Source organism: Carcharodon carcharias (assembly GCF_017639515.1).
Source record: "Carcharodon carcharias isolate sCarCar2 chromosome X unlocalized genomic scaffold, sCarCar2.pri SUPER_X_unloc_9, whole genome shotgun sequence".
Lineage (NCBI taxonomy): Eukaryota > Metazoa > Chordata > Chondrichthyes > Lamniformes > Lamnidae > Carcharodon > Carcharodon carcharias.
In genome coordinates this window covers 49,865-69,927 of record NW_024470886.1, presented here as the reverse complement: position 1 = coordinate 69,927, position 20,063 = coordinate 49,865, and the positions used below count along the sequence as shown (strand labels likewise).

The following is a 20,063-nucleotide window of genomic DNA, read 5'->3' as shown; positions in this document are numbered from 1 at the left end:
GACACAGAGACACTGAGAGAGTGACACAGAGACACAGAGAGTGACACAGAGACACTGAGTGAGAAACACAGAGACACTGAGTGAGTGACACAGAGACACAGAGAGTGACACAGAAACAGTGAGAGAGACACACACAGACACTGAGAGAGTGACACAGAGACACTGAGAGAGTTACACAGAGACACTGAGTGAGACACACAGAGACACTGAGTGAGTGACACAGATACACAGAGAGTGACACAGAGACACTGAGAGAGACAAACACAGACACTGAGAGAGTGACACAGAGACACTGAGTGAGACACACAGAGACACTGAGAGAGTGACACAGAGTCACAGAGAGACACACAGAGAAACTGAGTGAGTGACACAGAGACACTGAGAGAGTGACACAGAGACACTGAGTGAGAAACACAGAGACACTGAGTGAGTGACACAGAGAAGCAGAGAGTGACACAGAGACACAGAGAGACACACAGAGACACTGAGTGAGTGACACAGAGACACTGAGAGAGTGACACAGAGACACTGAGAGAGAAACACACAGACACTGAGAGAGTGACACAGAGACACTGAGAGAGACACACAGAGACACTGAGTGAGTGACACAGAGACACAGAGAGAGTGACACAGAGACACTGAGTGAGAAACACAGAGATACTGAGTGAGTGACACAGAGAGTGACACAGAGACACTGAGAGAGACACACAAAGACACTGAGTGAGTGACACAGAGACACTGAGAGAGCGACAAAGAGACACTGAGAGAGGGACACAGAGACACTGAGTGAGACACACAGAGACACTGAGTGAGTGACACAGAGACACAGAGCGTGACACAGAGACACTGAGAGAGTGACACAGAGACACTTAGCTAGAGACACAGAGACACTGAGAGATTGACACAGAGACACTGAGTGAGACACACAGAGACACTGAGTGAGTGACACAGAGACACAGAGTGTGACACAGAGACACTGAGAGATTGACACAGAGACACTTAGCGAGAGACACAGAGACACTTAACGAGAGACACAGAGACACTGAGAGAGTGACACAGAGACACTGAGTGAGACACACAGAGACACTGAGTGAGACACACAGAGACACTGAGTGAGTGACACAGAGACACAGAGAGTGACACAGAGACACTGAGAGTCGCACACAGACACTGAGTGAGTGACACAGAGACACTGAGAGAGTGACACAGAGACACTGAGTGAGACACACAGAGACACTGAGTGAGTGACACAGAGACACAGAGAGTGACACAGAGACACTGAGAGAGACAAACACAGACACTGAGTGAGTGACACAGAGACACTGAGTGAGACACACAGAGACACTGAGTGAGTGACACAGAGACACTGAGAGAGTGACACAGAGACAGAGTGAGAAACACAGAGACACTGAGTGAGTGACACAGAGACTCAGTGAGTGACACAGAGACACTGAGAGAGAGACACACAGACACTGAGAGAGTGACACGGAGACACAGAGAGTGACACAGAGACACTGAGTGAGACACACAGAGACACTGAGTGAGTGGCACAGAGACACAGAGAGTGACACAGAGACACTGAGAAAGACAAACACAGACACTGAGTGAGTGACACAGAGACACTGAGTGAGACAAACAGAGACACTGAGAGAGTGACACAGAGACACTGAGAGAGACACACAGAGAAACTGAGTGAGTGACACAGAGACACTGAGAGAGTGACACAGAGACACTGAGTGAGAAACACAGAGACACTGAGTGAGTGACACAGAGAAACAGAGAGTGACACAGAGACACTGAGAGAGACGCACAGAGACACTGAGTGAGTGACACAGAGACACAGAGAGTGACACAGAGACACTGAGAGAGACAAACACAGAGACACTGAGTGAGTGACACAGAGACACTGAGAGAGTGACAAAGAGACACTGAGAGAGTGACAAAGAGACACTGAGAGAGGGACACAGAGACACTGACTGAGACACACAGAGACACTGAGTGAGTGACACAGAGACACAGAGCGTGACACAGAGACTCTGATAGAGTGACACAGAGACACTTAGCTAGAGACACAGAGACACTGAGAGAGACACACAGAGTCATTGAGTGAGTGACACAGAGACACTGAGTGAGACACACAGAGACACTGAATGAGTGACACAGAGATACTGAGAGAGTGACATAGAGACACTGAATGAGAGACACAGAGACACTTAGCGAGAGACACAGAGACACTTAGCGAGAGACACAGAGATACTGAGAGAGTGACACAGAGACACTGAGTGAGACACACAGAGACACTGAGTGAGTGACACAGAGACACTGAGTGAGACACACAGTGTCACTGAGTGAGTGACACAGAGACACTGAGTGAGTGACACAGAGACACAGAGAGTGACACAGAGACACAGAGAGTGACACAGAAAAAACTGAGAGAGTGACATAGAGACACTGTATGAGAGACACAGAGACACTGAGTGAGTGACACAGAGACGCTTAGCGAGAGACACAGAGACACTGAGTGAGTTACACAGAGACACAGAGAGTGACACAGAGACACTTAGCGAGAGACACAGAAACACTGAGAGAGTGACACAGAGACACTGAGTTAGAAACACAGAGACACTGAGTGAGAGACACAGACAACAGAGAGTGACACAGAGACACTGAAAGAGAGACACAGAGACACAGAGTGACACAGAGACACTGAGAGAGTGACACAGAGACACTGAGAGAGTGACACAGAGACACTGACTGAGAGACACAGACACTGATGAGTGACACAGAGACACTGAGTGAGAGACACAGAGACACTGAGTGAGTGATACAGAGAAACTGAGAGAGTGACACAGAGACACTGAGTGAGAGACACAGAGACCCTGAGTGAGTGACACAGAGACACTGAGAGAGTGACACAGAGACACTGAGTGAGACACACAGATACACTGAGTGAGTGACACAGAGACAATGAGAGAGTGACACAGAGACACTGAGTGAGACACAAAGTGACACTGAGTGAGTGATACAGAGACACAGAGAGTGACACAGAGACACAGAGAGTGACACAGAGACACTGTGTGAGTGACCCAGAGACACTGAGTGAGAGACACTGAGACACAGAGAGTGACACAGAGACACTGAGTGAGAGGCACAGAGACACTGAGTGAGAGACACAGAGACACTGAGTGAGTGACACAGAAACACAGAGTGACTCTGAGACACAGAGAGTGACACAGAGACACTGAGAGAGTGACACAGAGACACAGAGAGTTACACAGAGACAGTGAGAGAGTGACACAGAGACACTGAGTGAGTGACACAGAGACACTGAGTGAGTGACACAGAGACACTGAGTGAGTGACACAGAGACACAGAGAGTGACACTGAGTCACTGAATGAGGGACACAGAGACACTGAGTGAGACACACAGAGACACTGAGTGAGTGACACAGAGACACAGAGAGTGACACAGAGTCACTGAATGAGGGACACAGAGACACTGAGTGAGAGACACAGAGACACAGAGAGTGACACGCAGAGACATTGAGTGAGAGACACAGAGACACAGAGAGTGACACAGAGACACTGAGTGAGAGACACAGAGACACTGAGTGAGTGACACAGAGACACAGAGAGTGACACTGAGTCACTGAATGAGGGACACAGAGACACTGAGTGAGAGACACAGAGACACAGAGAGTGACACAGAAACACTGAGTGAGAGACACAGAGACACTGAGTGAGTGACACAGAGACACAGTGAGAGACACAGAGATTGGCTACAAGCAGATTAAAGATAGTGGTTTGCTTGTACAGAACTTGAGTATTGCTGAATAAAGAGACATGTCAAAACTTATCATCCAGCACTCATCAGGACACTCACAAGAATACCAAAATAAGGGGGAAAACAGCAATTTAGGCTGTATGAGAAGAGAGTGATGATTGGTTGGCAAGTGGCATTGCCATGGAGAATGGACCACTGATGGTGACTGACTGTTAACTGCCAAGCATTGTTTCCCATTTAAACCAGGCAGCTGGTTTGAATTTCAAACAATGGTCTGATCAGGGTAGCATCATTGCTCACTGTATATAGTGCATGAACGGGCCTAAGGCCCTCACTTTTAGCCCTGAAAAGTGCCCAGTCTACCTCAGGTTACCCTGGAGGGGCAAGGTATCTCAAAACTTTGAGCAACAGGTGAAGCTAAGCTGTTTCACGCTGCTACTATGCTGTAGCAACACGAATGGTATTCTGCACTAACAGGAAGCTGCCGTCAAGCCAATAAGACGTTCTGCCTATCACACACATGAATAATGTGGTATATGAATTTCAGTGTCAGTGTGATGCTAGGTGTGTAGGCTGTACACCCCAAAGACTGGTGGATTGTATCAAATAGCATGTCCCAGCCACTGTTAACAATGGGCAGGGTACAGACTGTACCCAACCAGCCCGTGCTTTCAAAACTCAAATCACAATGTCCAACGTTAGATGTGATTCTGCGATTGGACAACGTTTGCTAAATAATCCTCAGTGTGCTAAGAATTACACTGATAACCAATTTAAGATTGTCAGTTGGGCTCACAATGTGGTACATTTACATGTACTGGAAGCTACATATATTAATACACAGGGCCCTGTTCTTTACAGACAGAAAGAACATGTACGCACATTGTGCCTGTTTCAGCTAAACAAAATAACAAAGTAAGTGACAGCCATCCTCAGGGCAATGCCTTGACCAATCATGGGCAAGCTGCCTGGTTTAAATTTCAAACAATGCTTGGCAGTTAACTGTCAGTCACGATTATTGGGGCATTCTCCATGGCTACGCCCCTTGCCAACCAATCAGGACTCTCTTCACGTACAGTATAAATTGTTGTTTTCCCCCTTATGTTGGTGTTCTTGTGAGTGTCCTGATGAGGGCAAGATGAAAAGCTTTGACATGTTTCAGCAATATTAAAGATAGTATTAGATCAAAGGAAGAGACTGACAGGTGAAGAAATTTATAAGGAAAGAGAATATGGAAGCAGATTAGCAAGAAGCAGGAAAACAGATTGTAAAGATTTCGCTAGGTATGTAAATATGAAGAGATTGGTGAAACATGAGCCAATTAGAGGTAGAGACAAGTGAAATTATAAAGGGGAATAAGGAATTGGCAGGGATGTTAAACAAATATGTTGCATCTGTCTTCATGGAAGAAGATACAAAAACATTCCAGATATAATGGAAAACCAGGAGTCTAGCAAGAATAAGGTAATTATAGAATTTTTAAAAAAAATCGTTCACGGGATGTGGACTTCGCTGGCTGGGCCAGCATTTATTGCCCATCCCTAATTGCCCCTTGAGAAGGTGGTGGTGAGCTGCCTTCTTGAACTGCTGCAGTCCATGTGGTGTAGGTACACCCACAGTGCTGTTAGGAAGAGAGTTCCAGGATTTTGACCCAGTGACAGTGAAGGAATGGTGATATATTTCCAAGTCAGGATGGTGAGTGACTTGGAGGGGAACTTCCAGGTGGTGGTGTTCCCATGTGTCTGCTGCCCTTGTCCTTCTAGGTGGTAGTGGTCGTGGGTTTGGAAGGTGCTGTCTAAGGAGCCTTGGTGAGTTGCTGCAGTGCATCTTGTAGATGGTACACACTGCTGCTACTGTGCATCGGTGGTGGAGGGGGTGAATGTTTGTTGATGGGGTGCCAATCAAGCGGGGCTGCTTTGTCCTGGATGGTGTTGAGCTTCTTGAGTGTTGTGGGAGCTGCACTCATCCAGGCAAGTGGGTAGTATTCCATCACACTCCTGACTTGTGCCTTGTAGATGGTGGACAGGCTTTGGGGAGTCAGGAGGTGAGTTACTCACTGCAGGATTCCCAGCCTCTGACCTAACTAGGACTGTAGAGAGGGCTTTAAACTAAATAGTGAGGGGAGCTGGGTAGGGGGGGTATTCTGGTGAAGGGAGATTTAAAAAGTTAATGAGAAAGGACAAGATATGTTGCAGGATAGTGATTCAGGTCAAGATAACCAGAGCGTGATGGAGGGACAGGGCACACTAACAAGAAGCCTAAGTAAGGTCATTATAGGGAAAAGCAGTAAAAAGACAGAATTAAAGGGTCTTTATCTGAATGCATGCAGCATTCATAACCAGATGGATGAATTGATAACCATAGATTTTTATTTTGCGGAATCGTCCCAGGTTTGCACTAAGTGTGGTTGTGGACAGGAACAACAATGTTTTACCCTGGGCTGCAATGGTGGGTTTTCACCCTGTATCACCCCAAACCTGCTGCATTATTTATACATTCCCAGGAAACACGCTGTTTCCATGGAGGGCGGGCTGTCATTCACCCACCACGCTCTCACCTCATTACTTCAACACGCTGGGCACCATGTTTAAAGTACAGCCACACACACACCTCTCAACGCTTCTAGCCCATCACTGCTGCCCGAGAGACATTACCCTGAAAGGCAAGAGGACTGCAGCCCCCAGGTTCAATGGCACTTCCCTCAAGTCCCTCAAGAACATATTGGACACAGTGGAGGCTCACTGTAATGTCCTCTACTCCTGCATTGGCCGTAGGATGGGAAGCAGCATCACTACTCCAGCATGGGAGGTGGTGACAGCGGTGGTCAGTGCCAACACCCTACAAAAGAGGACAGCCACCCAATGCCACAAGAGGGTGAATGATCTCCTCCGTTCCACCAGGGTAAGTCACTCTTTTCATCACTCTCAACTCACACACTCACAAACCCATCACACACCCACAGGGCCCTCACTCACTGCCAGCTCAAGGAACATCACCATTCACTCTCTCTCACTGTCATTGTCCTCATCCCATCCATGGGACCACTCACACCAACACAGGCCATGGAATACTTATCATCTGGCGTCCTGATACACTCTCTCCATCTCTGTCCATGCAGGACAAGCTGGCACACAACAACAGGGAGAGGTCACAGGCTGATGGAGGAATGCCTGAGATCAAGGTCCTCACGGACTTTGAAAACAGAGCCATCCAGCCGGCCGGCGATGACCGGGACTGGTCCTGTACTGACACTGAGGTTGGTGCTGCTCTACCAAGTGAGGATCCAGCAGTGTAACATCCATCAGATAACCATGCTGTGAGTGATGTGTCCTCTTTCACAGGCCACTGCCATGCACTGATTATCTCCCCTTGTGTCACAGGCACATCTGGGAAACAGCCGACAGAGTCCATGACACAGGGCCTCCAATCAAGCCCCGAAGAAACCTCTGAAGAGGAATCTGAAGGCACTCTCCCTGAAGTCCCATCACAGCGCTCACCCACACCCTCCACCAGCGCAAAGACACACAGCTCAGTGGGACCCAGCTTTAGTGTAGCCTCAGGGTCACAATCTGGTGAGCACATCGCACTGTCTGATCCACAGCAGGTGGAGGCAGGGACTTCCCAGGTCCCCGGCACTCGGAGGAGCTGCTGGAGGCCAGAACGTTGCTGAGTCCGAGTCAGATGATGAGCCTCTGGACTCGGTCATGTCACAGTTGCTGGAGCTGCAAAGACAAGCTCAGGAACATCTGGAAGGGATGTCTGCTGCACTCCTCCGATTGCAGTGCACGATGGAGGAGTCTGTCTGCCTTCAGGCTGAGGTGATAGCGCCGACATTGTAACGCACCGAGGTCAACACTGGTAGGATGGTGGCCACCATGGAGACCTTGGTCCAGGACGTTGCTCCTGCACTGCTGCGTGGGCTTAACTCCATCACTGATGCTATAGTTGGCCTCCAACAGTGTGTACACGAGAGGGGTGTGGGGCAGCTCGATCTCACTCCAGCTCCCCCTTCTCCTCAAGGAGTCAGCCAGGGGCCCTCGGGCACCCATAGGGAGGAGGATCAGCAGGTGCACACCCCGGGGCCATCCACCCAGGTGACTCCAGGAGTGTCCGGCCCATCCGAATCCCCTCTTCCTGTGACCTCAGCAGCTCCAGCTCCACAGGCCGAGGAGGGTGTCACTGCCACACAGCAGGACCCTGAAAGCAGGCCGGGGACCTCCAGGTCTCAGCCCTCCAGAGAACACCCACCAAAGTCATCACAGACAGGGTGTCCCAGTCAGCAGCTGCCCCCACCTCCACTGTGGATGTCTGGGGAGCACCAAGACATAGTGGCAGCGTTAGGAAAGTTAAGAAGATGTAGTTACACAGCCTGGGCACGGGTGTTAATCACTTGTACATAATGTTCACTATTGTCAATAAACTCCCAGGAATGTCTCCCTGCCTGTGGCTCCTTGTTCTGATGAGCAGTGTTCGTGTCACTCAGATGTGAAACCTTGACCCCTGCACAAAATAAAGGCAGGTGTCTCAGTCCAGGGCCTCTTCCCTGTGCAGTTTATAACCTTCACACCACAGTGATGGTCCAGCCTCACACTCCCTGGACACATTACTGATGTCTGCACCTCGATGGTGCTGGTCATTGCTGCCAGAATGTTGATGCTGTGCTCCTGAAGGGCTGAGGTGCTGAAGTCAGACACAGCATCAGAAATGTCTAAAGTTTCATGGCTGCGTCTCCATGATATGACCCTGATCACAGAGCGCAAGTGAGCTGCCCTCGGCCAGACAGGAGTCAGACATTCACAGAGAAAGTGTGAAGATTTATGGAGTGTCCTTACTGCCTGTCATCATCATCCTCCTGCGATTGAGTGAGTATTAGGGCCTCCACTGCGTCTCCATGACAGGAGCCTTATCACAGAGGGTATTGGTGCTGCCACAAACCAGACAGAGTCAGACATTCACAGCTGTGATGTGAGGATCTACGGGGACACCTCACTGCATCTCGTCATCATCCTCCACAAATCTGGCAGCTATCAGGGCCCCCTGAGCTCACCTGTCTTGTCTGGCCAGTGTGAGGGCCTGATCCTCATCATCGTCGCCTCCAAGGACCTCCTCTCCCTTATCTCTGTCAGCGTCCTCCTCATCTGGGGAGACCTCCAGCTCTTCCATCTCCCCCTCAGCCAGCTCCTCACTCCATTGCAGCACCAGGTTATAAAGGGTACAGCAGACGATGATGATGTGTGACACCCTCTGTGGACTGTAATGCAGGGCTCCACCAGACAGGCCCAGGCACTGGAACCACATCTTCAGCATCCTGATGGTCTGCTCCACCAAGTTGCGAGTTGCAGATTGAGCCTCATTATACTTCGCTCTGCTGCAGTCTGAGGCTACCGCACGGGTGTCATCAGTCACGGCCTCTGTGGGTAGCCCTTGTCCCCCAGGAGACAACCCTGCAGACTCTGCGGACCCTGGAAGATGTCAGGGATCTGTGACCGACTGAGAACGTAGGAGTCGTGCACACTCCCTGGGAACCGTGCACAGACCCTGCAGGATGTGTTTCTGGTGGTCACACACCAGCTGCACATCAGCGAATGGAAGCCCTTGCGGTTTATGAAGTTCACCGTGTGCAGAGATGGAGACCTGAGCACCACATAGATGCAGCCAGTCACACCCTGCACCTGTGGGAAACCTGAGATCTGGGCAAATCCAATCGCTCTTGTATCCTGGCTCTCCTGGTCCTGGGCGAAATACACAGAGTTGTGTGCCTTTGTGAAGATGGTGTCCGTGACCCCATGGATACATTTGTGGGTGGAGGTTTGTGAGATCCCACAGAGATCACCTGTGGAGCCCTGAAAGGAGACACTGGTGTAAAAATTGAGCTCCACGGTCACTTTCACAGCCACTGGCAGTGGATGTCCTTCATGTCCCTGTGGTGCCAAGTCCTGCAGTAAGTGGCAGATGTGACTGACCAGGTCCCTAGACATGTGCAGTCTTTGCTGACACTGTTTCCCAGTCACCTGCAGGAATGAGAAGTGCCATCTGTAGACCCTGGTTCTAGCTAGACACCGACCAGCAACTCTCGCTGTGGCTCTTCAGCAGTGTGTGCTGCAGCCCCATCTTCTCCCTGAGGGTGCTGCTCCTCCCTCTGTACAGCCAGGCACCTCCATCACTCTCTTCTCCATCGTCTCTGCTCTCTGTAAGCCATGAAGCGTACAGCTAGTTCACCAGGCTCCATGATCCTGATGTACTCCTCCTGCAGGATGAAAGAGTGAGACACGTGGGTTAGCTTGGCTTGGATGTACTAAGAACCTGTCTTGGTTAAGTCTGAAGCCCCTTAACACACCCCGGAGAGTGCTGGTCACCACTTGGATGGCCAGAGATTAGTGCGCTGCACAGCTGTCCAAAACCCCACCCACCTCCGCCCCACTCCACCTGACTGATTGGCAGCAGCTTTGCCCATTGGACTGCAGGCTGTGCTCTCAGCTCAGACACAGGCATTCTCCTAACCCACACTGCAAGGCTGCACTGTTAGCTTGAACAACGGGGGAGACTGGTCCAAACCGGGATGATGACATTGCAAGGGGCTGTGAGTGTCTCCACCAGTGACTGCTCCATGGGCAGATTTAGCAAGGAGATTGTACAACATACCCAGTCGCCCAACTGTTCTGCAGTCCACTGAAACACTCATCAGTTTGCAGTCTGTGCCCGAGGGGTGAAAAACTCTGGAGCACTTGGTGGTTCTTTCATGCCTCTGCTCGAGTGGGCAGATAAGCTAGAGATCCGACTCCAATCATCTCAATGTGGCTGTGTCTGAACTGTCTGAGCTGCGGAGTAATGGTCACTTTATACAAGGTTTACCTAACGTGTGGCTGCTTCCCTCCCCCCAACACCCTGCACATGCTTGTGCACTACCCTCAACCACAGGGCAGCCCTGTACCCCCTCCCCAACTCACCTCAACCACAGGGCAGCCCTGTACCCCCTCCCCAACTCACCTCAACCACAGGACAGCCCTGTACCCCCTCCCCAACTCACCTCAAACACAGGGCAGCCCTGTACCCCCTCCCCAACTCACCTCAACCACAGGACAGCCCTGTACCCCCTCCCCAACTCACCTCAACCACAGGACAGCCCTGTACCCCCTCCCCAACTCACCTCAACCACAGGACAGCCCTGTACCCCCTCCCCAACTCACCTCAACCACAGGGCAGCATCCTGGGGCCTTAAAGCAGTGGCTGCAGAGATAGTGGATGATTGATTGTAATCTTCCAAAATTCCCTAGATCCTGGAAAGGACCCAGTGGATTGGAAAACTGCTAATGTAACACCTCTATTCAAGAAAGGAGGGAGACAGAAAGCAGGAAACCACAGGTCAGTTAGCCTAATATCTGTCATTAGAAAGATGGTGAAATCCTTTATTAAGGAATTACAGAAGGACATTTATACATTCAGACAGGGTCAACAATTTATTCTGAAAAGGAAATCATGTTTGACATGAATTTATTCAGGGCAAATCGTATTTAACTAACTTTCTGGAGGTTTTGGATAAGGTAACAGAGAGGGTTGACCAGGGTAATGTGGTTGATGTGCTGTACATGGACTTCCAAAAGGCATTTGGTAACGTGCTGCACAATACACTTGTGAGCAAAGTTGTCGCTCATGGAATAAAAAAGGCAGTAGCAACATGGATGTAAAATTGGCTGATGGTGAATGGTTGTTTTTGGAGGAAGATGGGGTTCCCCAGAGGTCGGTGTTGGAACCCTTGCTCTTCCTGATATATATTAACGACCTAGACCTTGGTGTACAGGGCATAATTTCAAAATTTGTGAATGATACAAAACTTGGAAGAATTGTGAACTGTGAGGAGGGTATTGCAGAACTTCAAAAGGACATGGACCAGTTGGTGGAGTGGGCAGACAGAAGGCAGATGACGTTCAATGCAGAGAAGTATGAGGTGGTTCATTTTGGTAAGAATAACGTGGAGAGACAATATAAAATAAAGGGTACAAAAATTGTGGCAGACTCTAGAATGCTGCAGTACAGAGGGATCTGGGTGTCCTGGTACATGAATCACATGAAGTTAGCACACAGGTACAGCAAGTGATTAGGAAGGGAAATGGAATGTTGGGGTTTATTACAAGGGGGATGGAGTATAAAAGTAGAGAGGTTTTGTTACAGCTGTACAGAGCATTGGTGAGACCACACCTACAGTACTGTGTACAGTTTTGATCTCTGTATTTAAGGAGGGATATACTTGCATTGGAAGCAGTTCAGAGAAGGTTCACTCGGCTGATTCCTGGGCTGAAGGGGTTTGTCTTATGAGGAAAGGTTGAGCAGCTTGGGCCTAGACCCATCGGAGTTTAGAAGAATGAGAGGTGATCTTATTGAAACATATCAGATTCTGAGGGGGGGGCTTGACAGGGTGGATGCTGGGAGAATGTTTCCCCTCATGGGAGAGTCTAGAACCGGGGGTGGGGAGACACAGTTTCAGAATAAGGAATCTCCCATTTCAGATGGGGATGAGGGGGAATTTCCTCTCTCAGAGGATCATTAGTCGATGGAATTCTCTCCCCCAGAGAGCAGTGGAGGCTGGGTCATCGAATATATTCAAGGCTGAGTTACAGGTTTTTAATGGACAAGGGAGTCGAGGGTTATGGGGGATGGGCAGGAAAGTGAAGTTAAGGCTACAATCAGATCATCCATGATTGTATTGAATAGCGGAGCAGTCTCGAGGGGCCGAATGACCTACTCCTCTTTCTATTTCTTATGATCTTATTTCCTGCAGTTTTCAGGGACCTGAACAGATTTCCCCACCAGTTTATTTATGGAGCCTTTTACATTACAGTTTATACTGTCTGTTAAATATTTGCCCTAAATTGCAGATATCAAAATGAAAGTGCAGTTTGGACACACAATCTATTCCTTATAATCATCAGGTGCTCTTCAATGAGGTCTTGGTAGCAAAGCAAGCATCAGTTTTCAATCTCCACTCTGCTCTCCTTCTACTGCCCCCAACCTCGGCTCTATGCTTCCCCATGCTCTGCCCCTTGCCCCCCTTTTCCCGGGGTATGCATCTTTAACCCTGCCCCACTCTATCCCTTGCCCTGCCCCATGTTGCCTCCTACCCTGCCAAATGCCACCTTGTGCCTTTATGCTATCTCATGTTACCCATTGCCCTTCCTGATACTACCCCTCCCTACCAGATGGTACCCTCTGCTCTCCCTATGCTACGCTTTACCCTGCTGCGAATTGCTCTACCCTATATACCCCGTCTGCCCCTGGTTCCTGCCTGTCCTGCCGATGCTACCCCCGTCCCTGTTTCTAACACTTGGCAAAAGGACTGGACATAAATACAAGACACTACAGTGCTGTGCAGTCATTAAGCTGTGCCAGACGAATAACAGAGCGCGAGGGTCTTTACCTCGTTGGAATGGGTCCTGTTCTGGTGTTTTGCTCGGTCTGAAGCGTTCGAGAAGGCCTTGTTGCAGCGTTCATGCTCACAGATGTAGGGTTTCTCTCCAGTGTGAGATCTCAGGTGTGTTTTCAAATTCTCCAGCCTGGAATAAGCCTTGTTGCAACTTTCAAACTGTAAATACACACACAAATATTGGCCCGGTACATTGTGTAAAGGAGCTTTTTGTTAGCCTGCAATCAAAATAAGCAATAACTCAGTATAAGCAGGGACTTACTGTACATTTATGTGGCTTCTCTCCTGTGTGTCGCCGCATGTGAACCACCAACATGTACTGGGCCTTGAATGGTCTCTGCTCCCTCGAACACTCTTGCCAGTGGCAGACAAACTCCTTCTTCTCTCCATGAATATGCTCATTATTAATGTGCTGCAAATGATAGAGAGTCAAAGATGTCCAGACACTGGCCAAATCCATTTCTACGACTAACCAATTACAATAGTCCTTAGTTTAAAATCCTGAGGGGCATAGATCAAAGTACTGAACAATTTTAACTCGATAGTTAATTTCCATTCTTCACTCCCAAGGAAATAACCCTCCAATTGCCCGAGTGCCCATTCTTAATGTCTAAGCTTTGATAGTGAGTGTCTGCAGCCTATTCAACTGTGGGAACTCTCACAGCCAAACCTAATCTTGACTGAGGTCCAATCCTTCCTTCCAGTTGGAGCCATTGGAACACTGGCTGATTCCGTTGTCCCCAGCTCTGTACTGAGACCAAATATAGCTCAGTGATCAGTGAATTCAACACAGACCAAGGTTCTTAATCACCGTTAACAGTGCAACCTTTAACTCAAGCCTGAGACCCTTCAGTATCACCACCCAGTTTAGTTGAACCATCATAGCTGCTCAATAATCAAAGTTTCATAAACATCAACTAAAATGGTCCTTACCAATCCCAAGCAGCTCACTCCTCCCTTCTCAAGGGCAATTAGGGATGGGTAATAAATGCTGGCCCAGCCCACAGCCCATAAATGACTAATGAATAATAAGCCCCAGTGGACAAACTTGAATGGGATTGGCTGAAGCAGAGTGTGCGTTCTTGTACAGCAACTTATTCATAAGCAAAACAAAAGCAGAATTACCTGGAAAAACTCAGCAGGTAGTTTTTCCAGGTAATTCTGTTTTTGTTTTGGATTTCCAGCATCCGCAGTTTTTTTGTTTTTATTCATAAGCAATATGGTCCTCAGGAAGTGATGTCAGGGAGCTGGGACTGTTCCACTCTTCTAATTTGGGGAGGATATTTTAATGCCTCCCTCCCTCCACCCCCCCCCCCCCCCCCCCCCCCCCCCCCCCCCCCCCCCCCCCCCCCACACTTTAGACCTTCCATTTTATTGTTGGTGGAATAGCCTAGCAACTTAATTCTCAACTAGCAACCTGCTCCTCAGCTAACGAAGCCTTCCTCTCAGACTCTGGCAGTCTATTTCCCAGCTGAGTGCCTAGAAGCATTCTCTCCTTAGGAAGCAAGTGTCTCACCAGGGCAGTGAGACTGAACAAACTGGTTCCTATCTTCTCCCATTCTCTGGACATTAAACTGGAAAGATTTCTATTGCAGTGTGCTAATGCTGCACATTCGTACATGAAAGCCCCACAGCCTCGATTCTCCACTGTGATACTGCTGTGTTCCTGAGTTCAGCACACTGGGGGGAACAGGGGAACTGCCTCCTGACAACTTGATGGATTCGAGGCGCACACAGATAAATCCCCATCAGCGAGGGCCCCCTGCTCTGTAATGGGAAACAGTGTTACCCTCCTGACTACTGCTTCATATTTATTCAAAATTATTGTCGGACTATTCTCCAACTGACACACATCAACTTTGATAACATTGCAAAGTTTGCTTTTGTGCCTGGTATAAATGGTTACAGAATTTTCTGAGTTGTCTCTGGATAAACTGTTTTGAAACTTATGTTTAGATGTATTCCTGTGCTGCTCAGGGCTAAAGACCTTTCAAAGGAGCTGGAGTGTGCCTTTATCAACCAAGTATCTGCAGCAAGACCACTAGTCAGTCTTAGCTTGAGCACATAACCAAGGCTCATACTCCCAGTGCGGTAATGAGGGAGCGCTGCACTTTTGGAGGTGCTGTCTTTTGGATGAGACATTAAACCAAGGTCCCATCTACCTGCTCAGGTGGATGTAAAAGATCCCATTGGACTATTTCACAGAAGAGCAGGGGAGTTCTCCCCAGTGTCCTGGTCTAACAGTTATCCCTTAACTACAGCAGATTATCTGGCTGTTATCCGATTGCTGTTTGTGGGATCCTGCTGTACTGCATTTCCTATATTACAGCAGGGACTGCACTTCCAAAGTATTTCACGGGCTGCAGAACACTTTGGGATGTCTGTGAAAGAGGCATGCACTCATAGAGGGCAGATTTTGATCTGAGTGAGACTGAGACCGAGTGAGTATATTTGGGAATTTGGTTCAAAGTGGGAATTCGGTGCATGGGGGAAAGAGGAGTTTTAGGTAAAGTTTACTGCAAGAAGTAGTATGCTGAGTGGGGAGGAGGAGCTTTCTGTTTCTTTTCCAGCTTTCAGTATTTGATTTCCACTATGGCAGCAGAAGGAGCAGGTAAACCAGTAACTGGTGTTATTAATTTTACCAGTATTGTAAAGTTTACTGGCAGGACCTATTGGGAAGTGTAGGCATTAATTTAACTAGCAATTATTAATTAACACACATTGAGATGGCAGGGCAGGTGATGTGCTGTAGTTGCAGTATATGGGAGTTCCAGGGCAGATAATGTTTGTGGCTGCGGGAACTTTGGCTCTGAGTTATTGGGCTGGAGACAGGTCCTGCAGACACTGTAGTACATCAGAAGGGGGGAAAGTTGCCTGGACACTTTATTCCAGGAGGCAGTCACACTCCTTAGGATAGGGTCTTCTGATTTGGTCAGGGACAGGAGCGTGACAGCAAGTGAGGCCGGTAAGGGGACCCAGAGGGCCGGAGCCTCAGCCCTTACAATTGTCCAACAGGTTTGAGGTTTTTTCAGCTTGTTTGGATAAGTGGGGGCTGCAGGGTGGATGGGTTAACTGGTCATGGCACCATAGTACAGGAAGCCATTCAAGCTGGGGGAGTTACAAGGAATGTAGTGGTTGTAGGGGACAGTATAGTTGGAGGGATTGACACTGTTCTCTGCGGCAAAGGGCATGAATCCAGACAGCTGTGTTGCCTGCCCGGTGCCAGAGTTCGGGGCATCTGCTTGGGGCTGGAGAGGAACCTGGAGGATGAGGACCCAGTTGTAGCAGTCCATGTTGGGACCAACGACATAGGCAGGACAAAGAAGGAGATTCTGAACAGTCCCATCTCGTTGCACAATACCAGGCCTAGTATAGCCTGCTCTCTGGCTGGCTCCAGAACATGCTGTTCCAAGAATCTATTCCGGAAACATAATATGAGGAGCTTGACACCAAATTAAGAAGCAGAACCTCAAAAGGTAATGCTCTCTGGATTATTACCTGAGCCGTGTGCAATTTGGCACAGGACAAATCGGATTAGGGAGATGAATGCCTGGCTGAAAGGCTGGTGTGGGAGAAGTGGGTTCTGGTTCATGGCGCACTGGCACCAATACTGGGGGATGTGGGATCTGTACTGTTGGGAGGGTCTACACCTGAACTGTGCTGGGGCCGGTGTTCTTGTGAGCTGCATAACTAGGGAAGTAGAGGGTTTTAAACTAATTGGGGGGGGGGCAAGGGATCAAATTTGGGAAGATGTGGTAAATCAGAGGGGAGACATGGCAAGAGGGACAGGTATTAATATGGAAAATGGAAAACTGACCACGACAGGAAGGGATAGAGTGTACAAACCTAACAGTAAATCAACAGATGAGATGAGAGGTTATAAAAAGAATGAAAGGATAAAACTAAAGGTTCTGTATCTGAATTCATGAAGCATACAAAACAAAACAGATGAACTGAGAGCGCACATAGAATGAAGTACGATTTGATGGCCATTACAGAAACATGGCTGCAGAAGGACATGGATTGGGACCTGAATATTAAAGGATATAGGATGGTTAGGAAGGACAGGGAGCGAGGAGGAGGTGGAGGGGAGGGTCTGTTAGTTAATGATGGTATGAGCACAATAGAGAGGGATGACCTAAGTTCAGGAAACCGGGGTGTGGGACTGGTTTGGGTAGAGATGAGAAATGGTAAAGGCAAGAAGTCACTTGTGGGAGTTGTATACAGGCCCCCTAACAGTAACCACATGGTAGGATGGAGCATAAAGGAAGAAATAATGGGAGTTTGTCAGAAAGGCATGGCGATAATCATGGGAGATTTTAATCGACATATAGACTGGAAAAGTCAGATGGGTAAAGGCAGCCTAGATAAGGAGTTCATAGAATGTTTACAGGATAGTTTCTTAGAACAGCATGTTCTGGAGCCAACCAGAGAACAGGCTGTACTTGACCTTGTATTGTGCGATGAGATGGGATTAATTAATTATCTCATAGTGAAGGTACCCCTAGGTAGCAGTTATCATAATATGATTGAGTTTTACATTCAGTTTGAGGGAGAGAGGAGTGGGTCCAAGACTATGTTTTTAAACTTAAATAAGGGCAATTATGAAGGCATGAAAGCAGAGCTGGCTAAAGTGAATTGGCAAATTAGGTTAAGGGATAGGTCAATAGATATGCAGTGGCAAACATTTAAGGGGCTATTTCAGAATACACAGAATAAATACATCCGTGGTTAACTAGAAAGGTTAAAGATAGTATCAAACTTATATACTTTTTCTTTAAGTGTGCAAAGAACGGTGGAAGGCCAGAGGGCTGGACAGAATAAAAGGAATGGCAAAGGATGATTAAAAGATTAATAAGGAGGGAGAAATTAGAGAATGAGAGAAAGCTCGCCAGAAATATAAAAACAGAGAGTAAGAGTTTCTATAAATATTTTAAAAAGAAATGAACTAATAAAGTGAGCATTGGTCCTATAGAAAGTGAGTCTGGAGAACTGATAATGGAAAACAGGGAGATGGCAGATGAATTGAACAGATATTTTGCATCACTATAGAGAATACAAGTAACATCCCAGAAATAGCTGTAAATCAGGAAAAGGGAGGGAGGGAGGAACTCGGGAAAATTACAATCACCAGGGAAGTGGTACTGAGTAAATTGTTGGGACTGTGGGCTGACAAGTGCCTGGATCCTGATGGCCTTCATCAAGGGTCTTAAAAGAAGCAGCTGGTGAGATAGTTGATGCACTGGTTTTAATCTTCCAAAACTCCCCAGATTTGGGGAAGGTTCCATTAAATTGGAAGATAGAAAATGTAACTCCATTATTCAGAAAGGGAGGGAGACAGAAAGCGGGAAACTACAGGCCAGTTAGCTTAACATCTGTCATAGGGAAAATGTTGGAAGCTACTATTAAAGAAGCTATAGCAGGACACTTGGATAAGTTCAAAGCAATCAGGCAGAGTCAACATGGTTTTGTGAAAGGGAAATTGTGTCTAACCAGTTTATTGGAGTTCTTTGAGGAAGTAACATGTGCTCTGGATAAAGGGAAACCAGTGGATGTACTGTACTTAGATTTCCAGAAGGCATTTGATAAAGTGCCACATCAAAGGTTAATACAGAAAATAAAAGCTCATGGTGTAGGGGGTAACATATTGGCATGGATACAAGATTGGCTGGCTAACAGGAAGCAGAGAGTAGGCATAAATGGGTCTTTTTCAGGTTGGCAGGATGTAATGAGTGGTGTGGAAAGGGATCAGTGCTGGGAATTCAACTGTTTACAATTTATATAAATGACTTGGATGAAGGGAGGGACGGGATAGGAGCCAAATTTGCTGACAACACAAAGATAGGTAGGAAAGTAAGTTGTGAAGAGGATGTAAGGAGGATACAAAGTGACATAGATAGGTAAGTGAGTGGGCAAAGATCTGACAAATGGAGTATAATGTGGGAAAATGTGAAATTGTCCATTTTGGCAGGATGAATTAAAAAGAGAAGCAGATTATCTAAATGGAGAGAGATTGCAGAGCTCTGAGATGCAGAGGGATCTGGGTGTCCTAGTGTATGAACCACAAAAGGTTAATCTGCAGGTACAGCAGGTCATTAGGAAAGTGAATAGAATGTTATCAGTTATTGTGTGGGGAATTGGTTACAAAAGGTTATGCTTCAGTTGTACAGGGACTAGTGAGACCACATCTGGAGTACTGTGTACATTATTGGTCTCCTTATTTAAGGAAGGATGTAAATGCACTGGAAGCAGTTCAAATAAGGTTTACCAGACTAATACCTGGAATGGGCAGTTTGTCTTATGAGGAAAGGTTGGACAGACTAGGCTTGTATCCACTGGAGTTTAGAAGAGTGAGAGGCAACTTGATTGAAACATGTAAGATCCTGAGGGGTCTTGACAGGGTGGATGTGGAGATGATGTTTCCTGTAATGGGAGAATCTAGAGCCAGGGGTCACTGTTTAAAAATAAGGGGTCACTCATTTAAAACAGAGATGAGGAGAATTTTTTCTCTCTGAGGGTGGTGAGTCTTTGGAACTCTCTTCCTGGAACGATGGTGGAAGCAGAGTCTTTGAATATTTTTAAGGCAGAGGTGGGTAGATTCTTGGTGAGCAAGGGGGTGATAGGTTATCGGGGGTAGGTGGGATGCAGGTTTGAGGTTACTATCAGATCAGCCATGGTCTTATTGAATGGGGGAGCAGGCTTGAGGGGCTGAATGGCCTACTCCTGCTCCTCATTTATATGTTTGTATGCTGTGTAGATGCACATTCTTTCTTATTTAACTTGTGTGTGACAATCCTTTGGACCAACATAGTCTCCAGTTCCTATTTCCATGACCTCAGAAGGATTGATGAACTAGAGGAT

At 47.7% G+C, this 20,063-nt stretch overlaps 1 protein-coding gene across 1 annotated transcript in view; it reads right to left on the bottom strand.

Annotated features, from left to right (window-relative positions):
• LOC121275111 (zinc finger protein GLI2-like) overlaps positions 1-20,063 on the bottom strand; it is a gene marked incomplete at both ends in the record, with an annotated part of 298,602 nt that overhangs the window by 273,624 nt on the left and 4,915 nt on the right. Inside the window, 2 exons of the mRNA XM_041182525.1 lie at positions 13,197-13,361; positions 13,465-13,614. Coding sequence (XP_041038459.1) covers positions 13,197-13,361; positions 13,465-13,614 — 315 coding nt within the window. The remainder of the gene's footprint in view (positions 1-13,196; positions 13,362-13,464; positions 13,615-20,063) is intronic.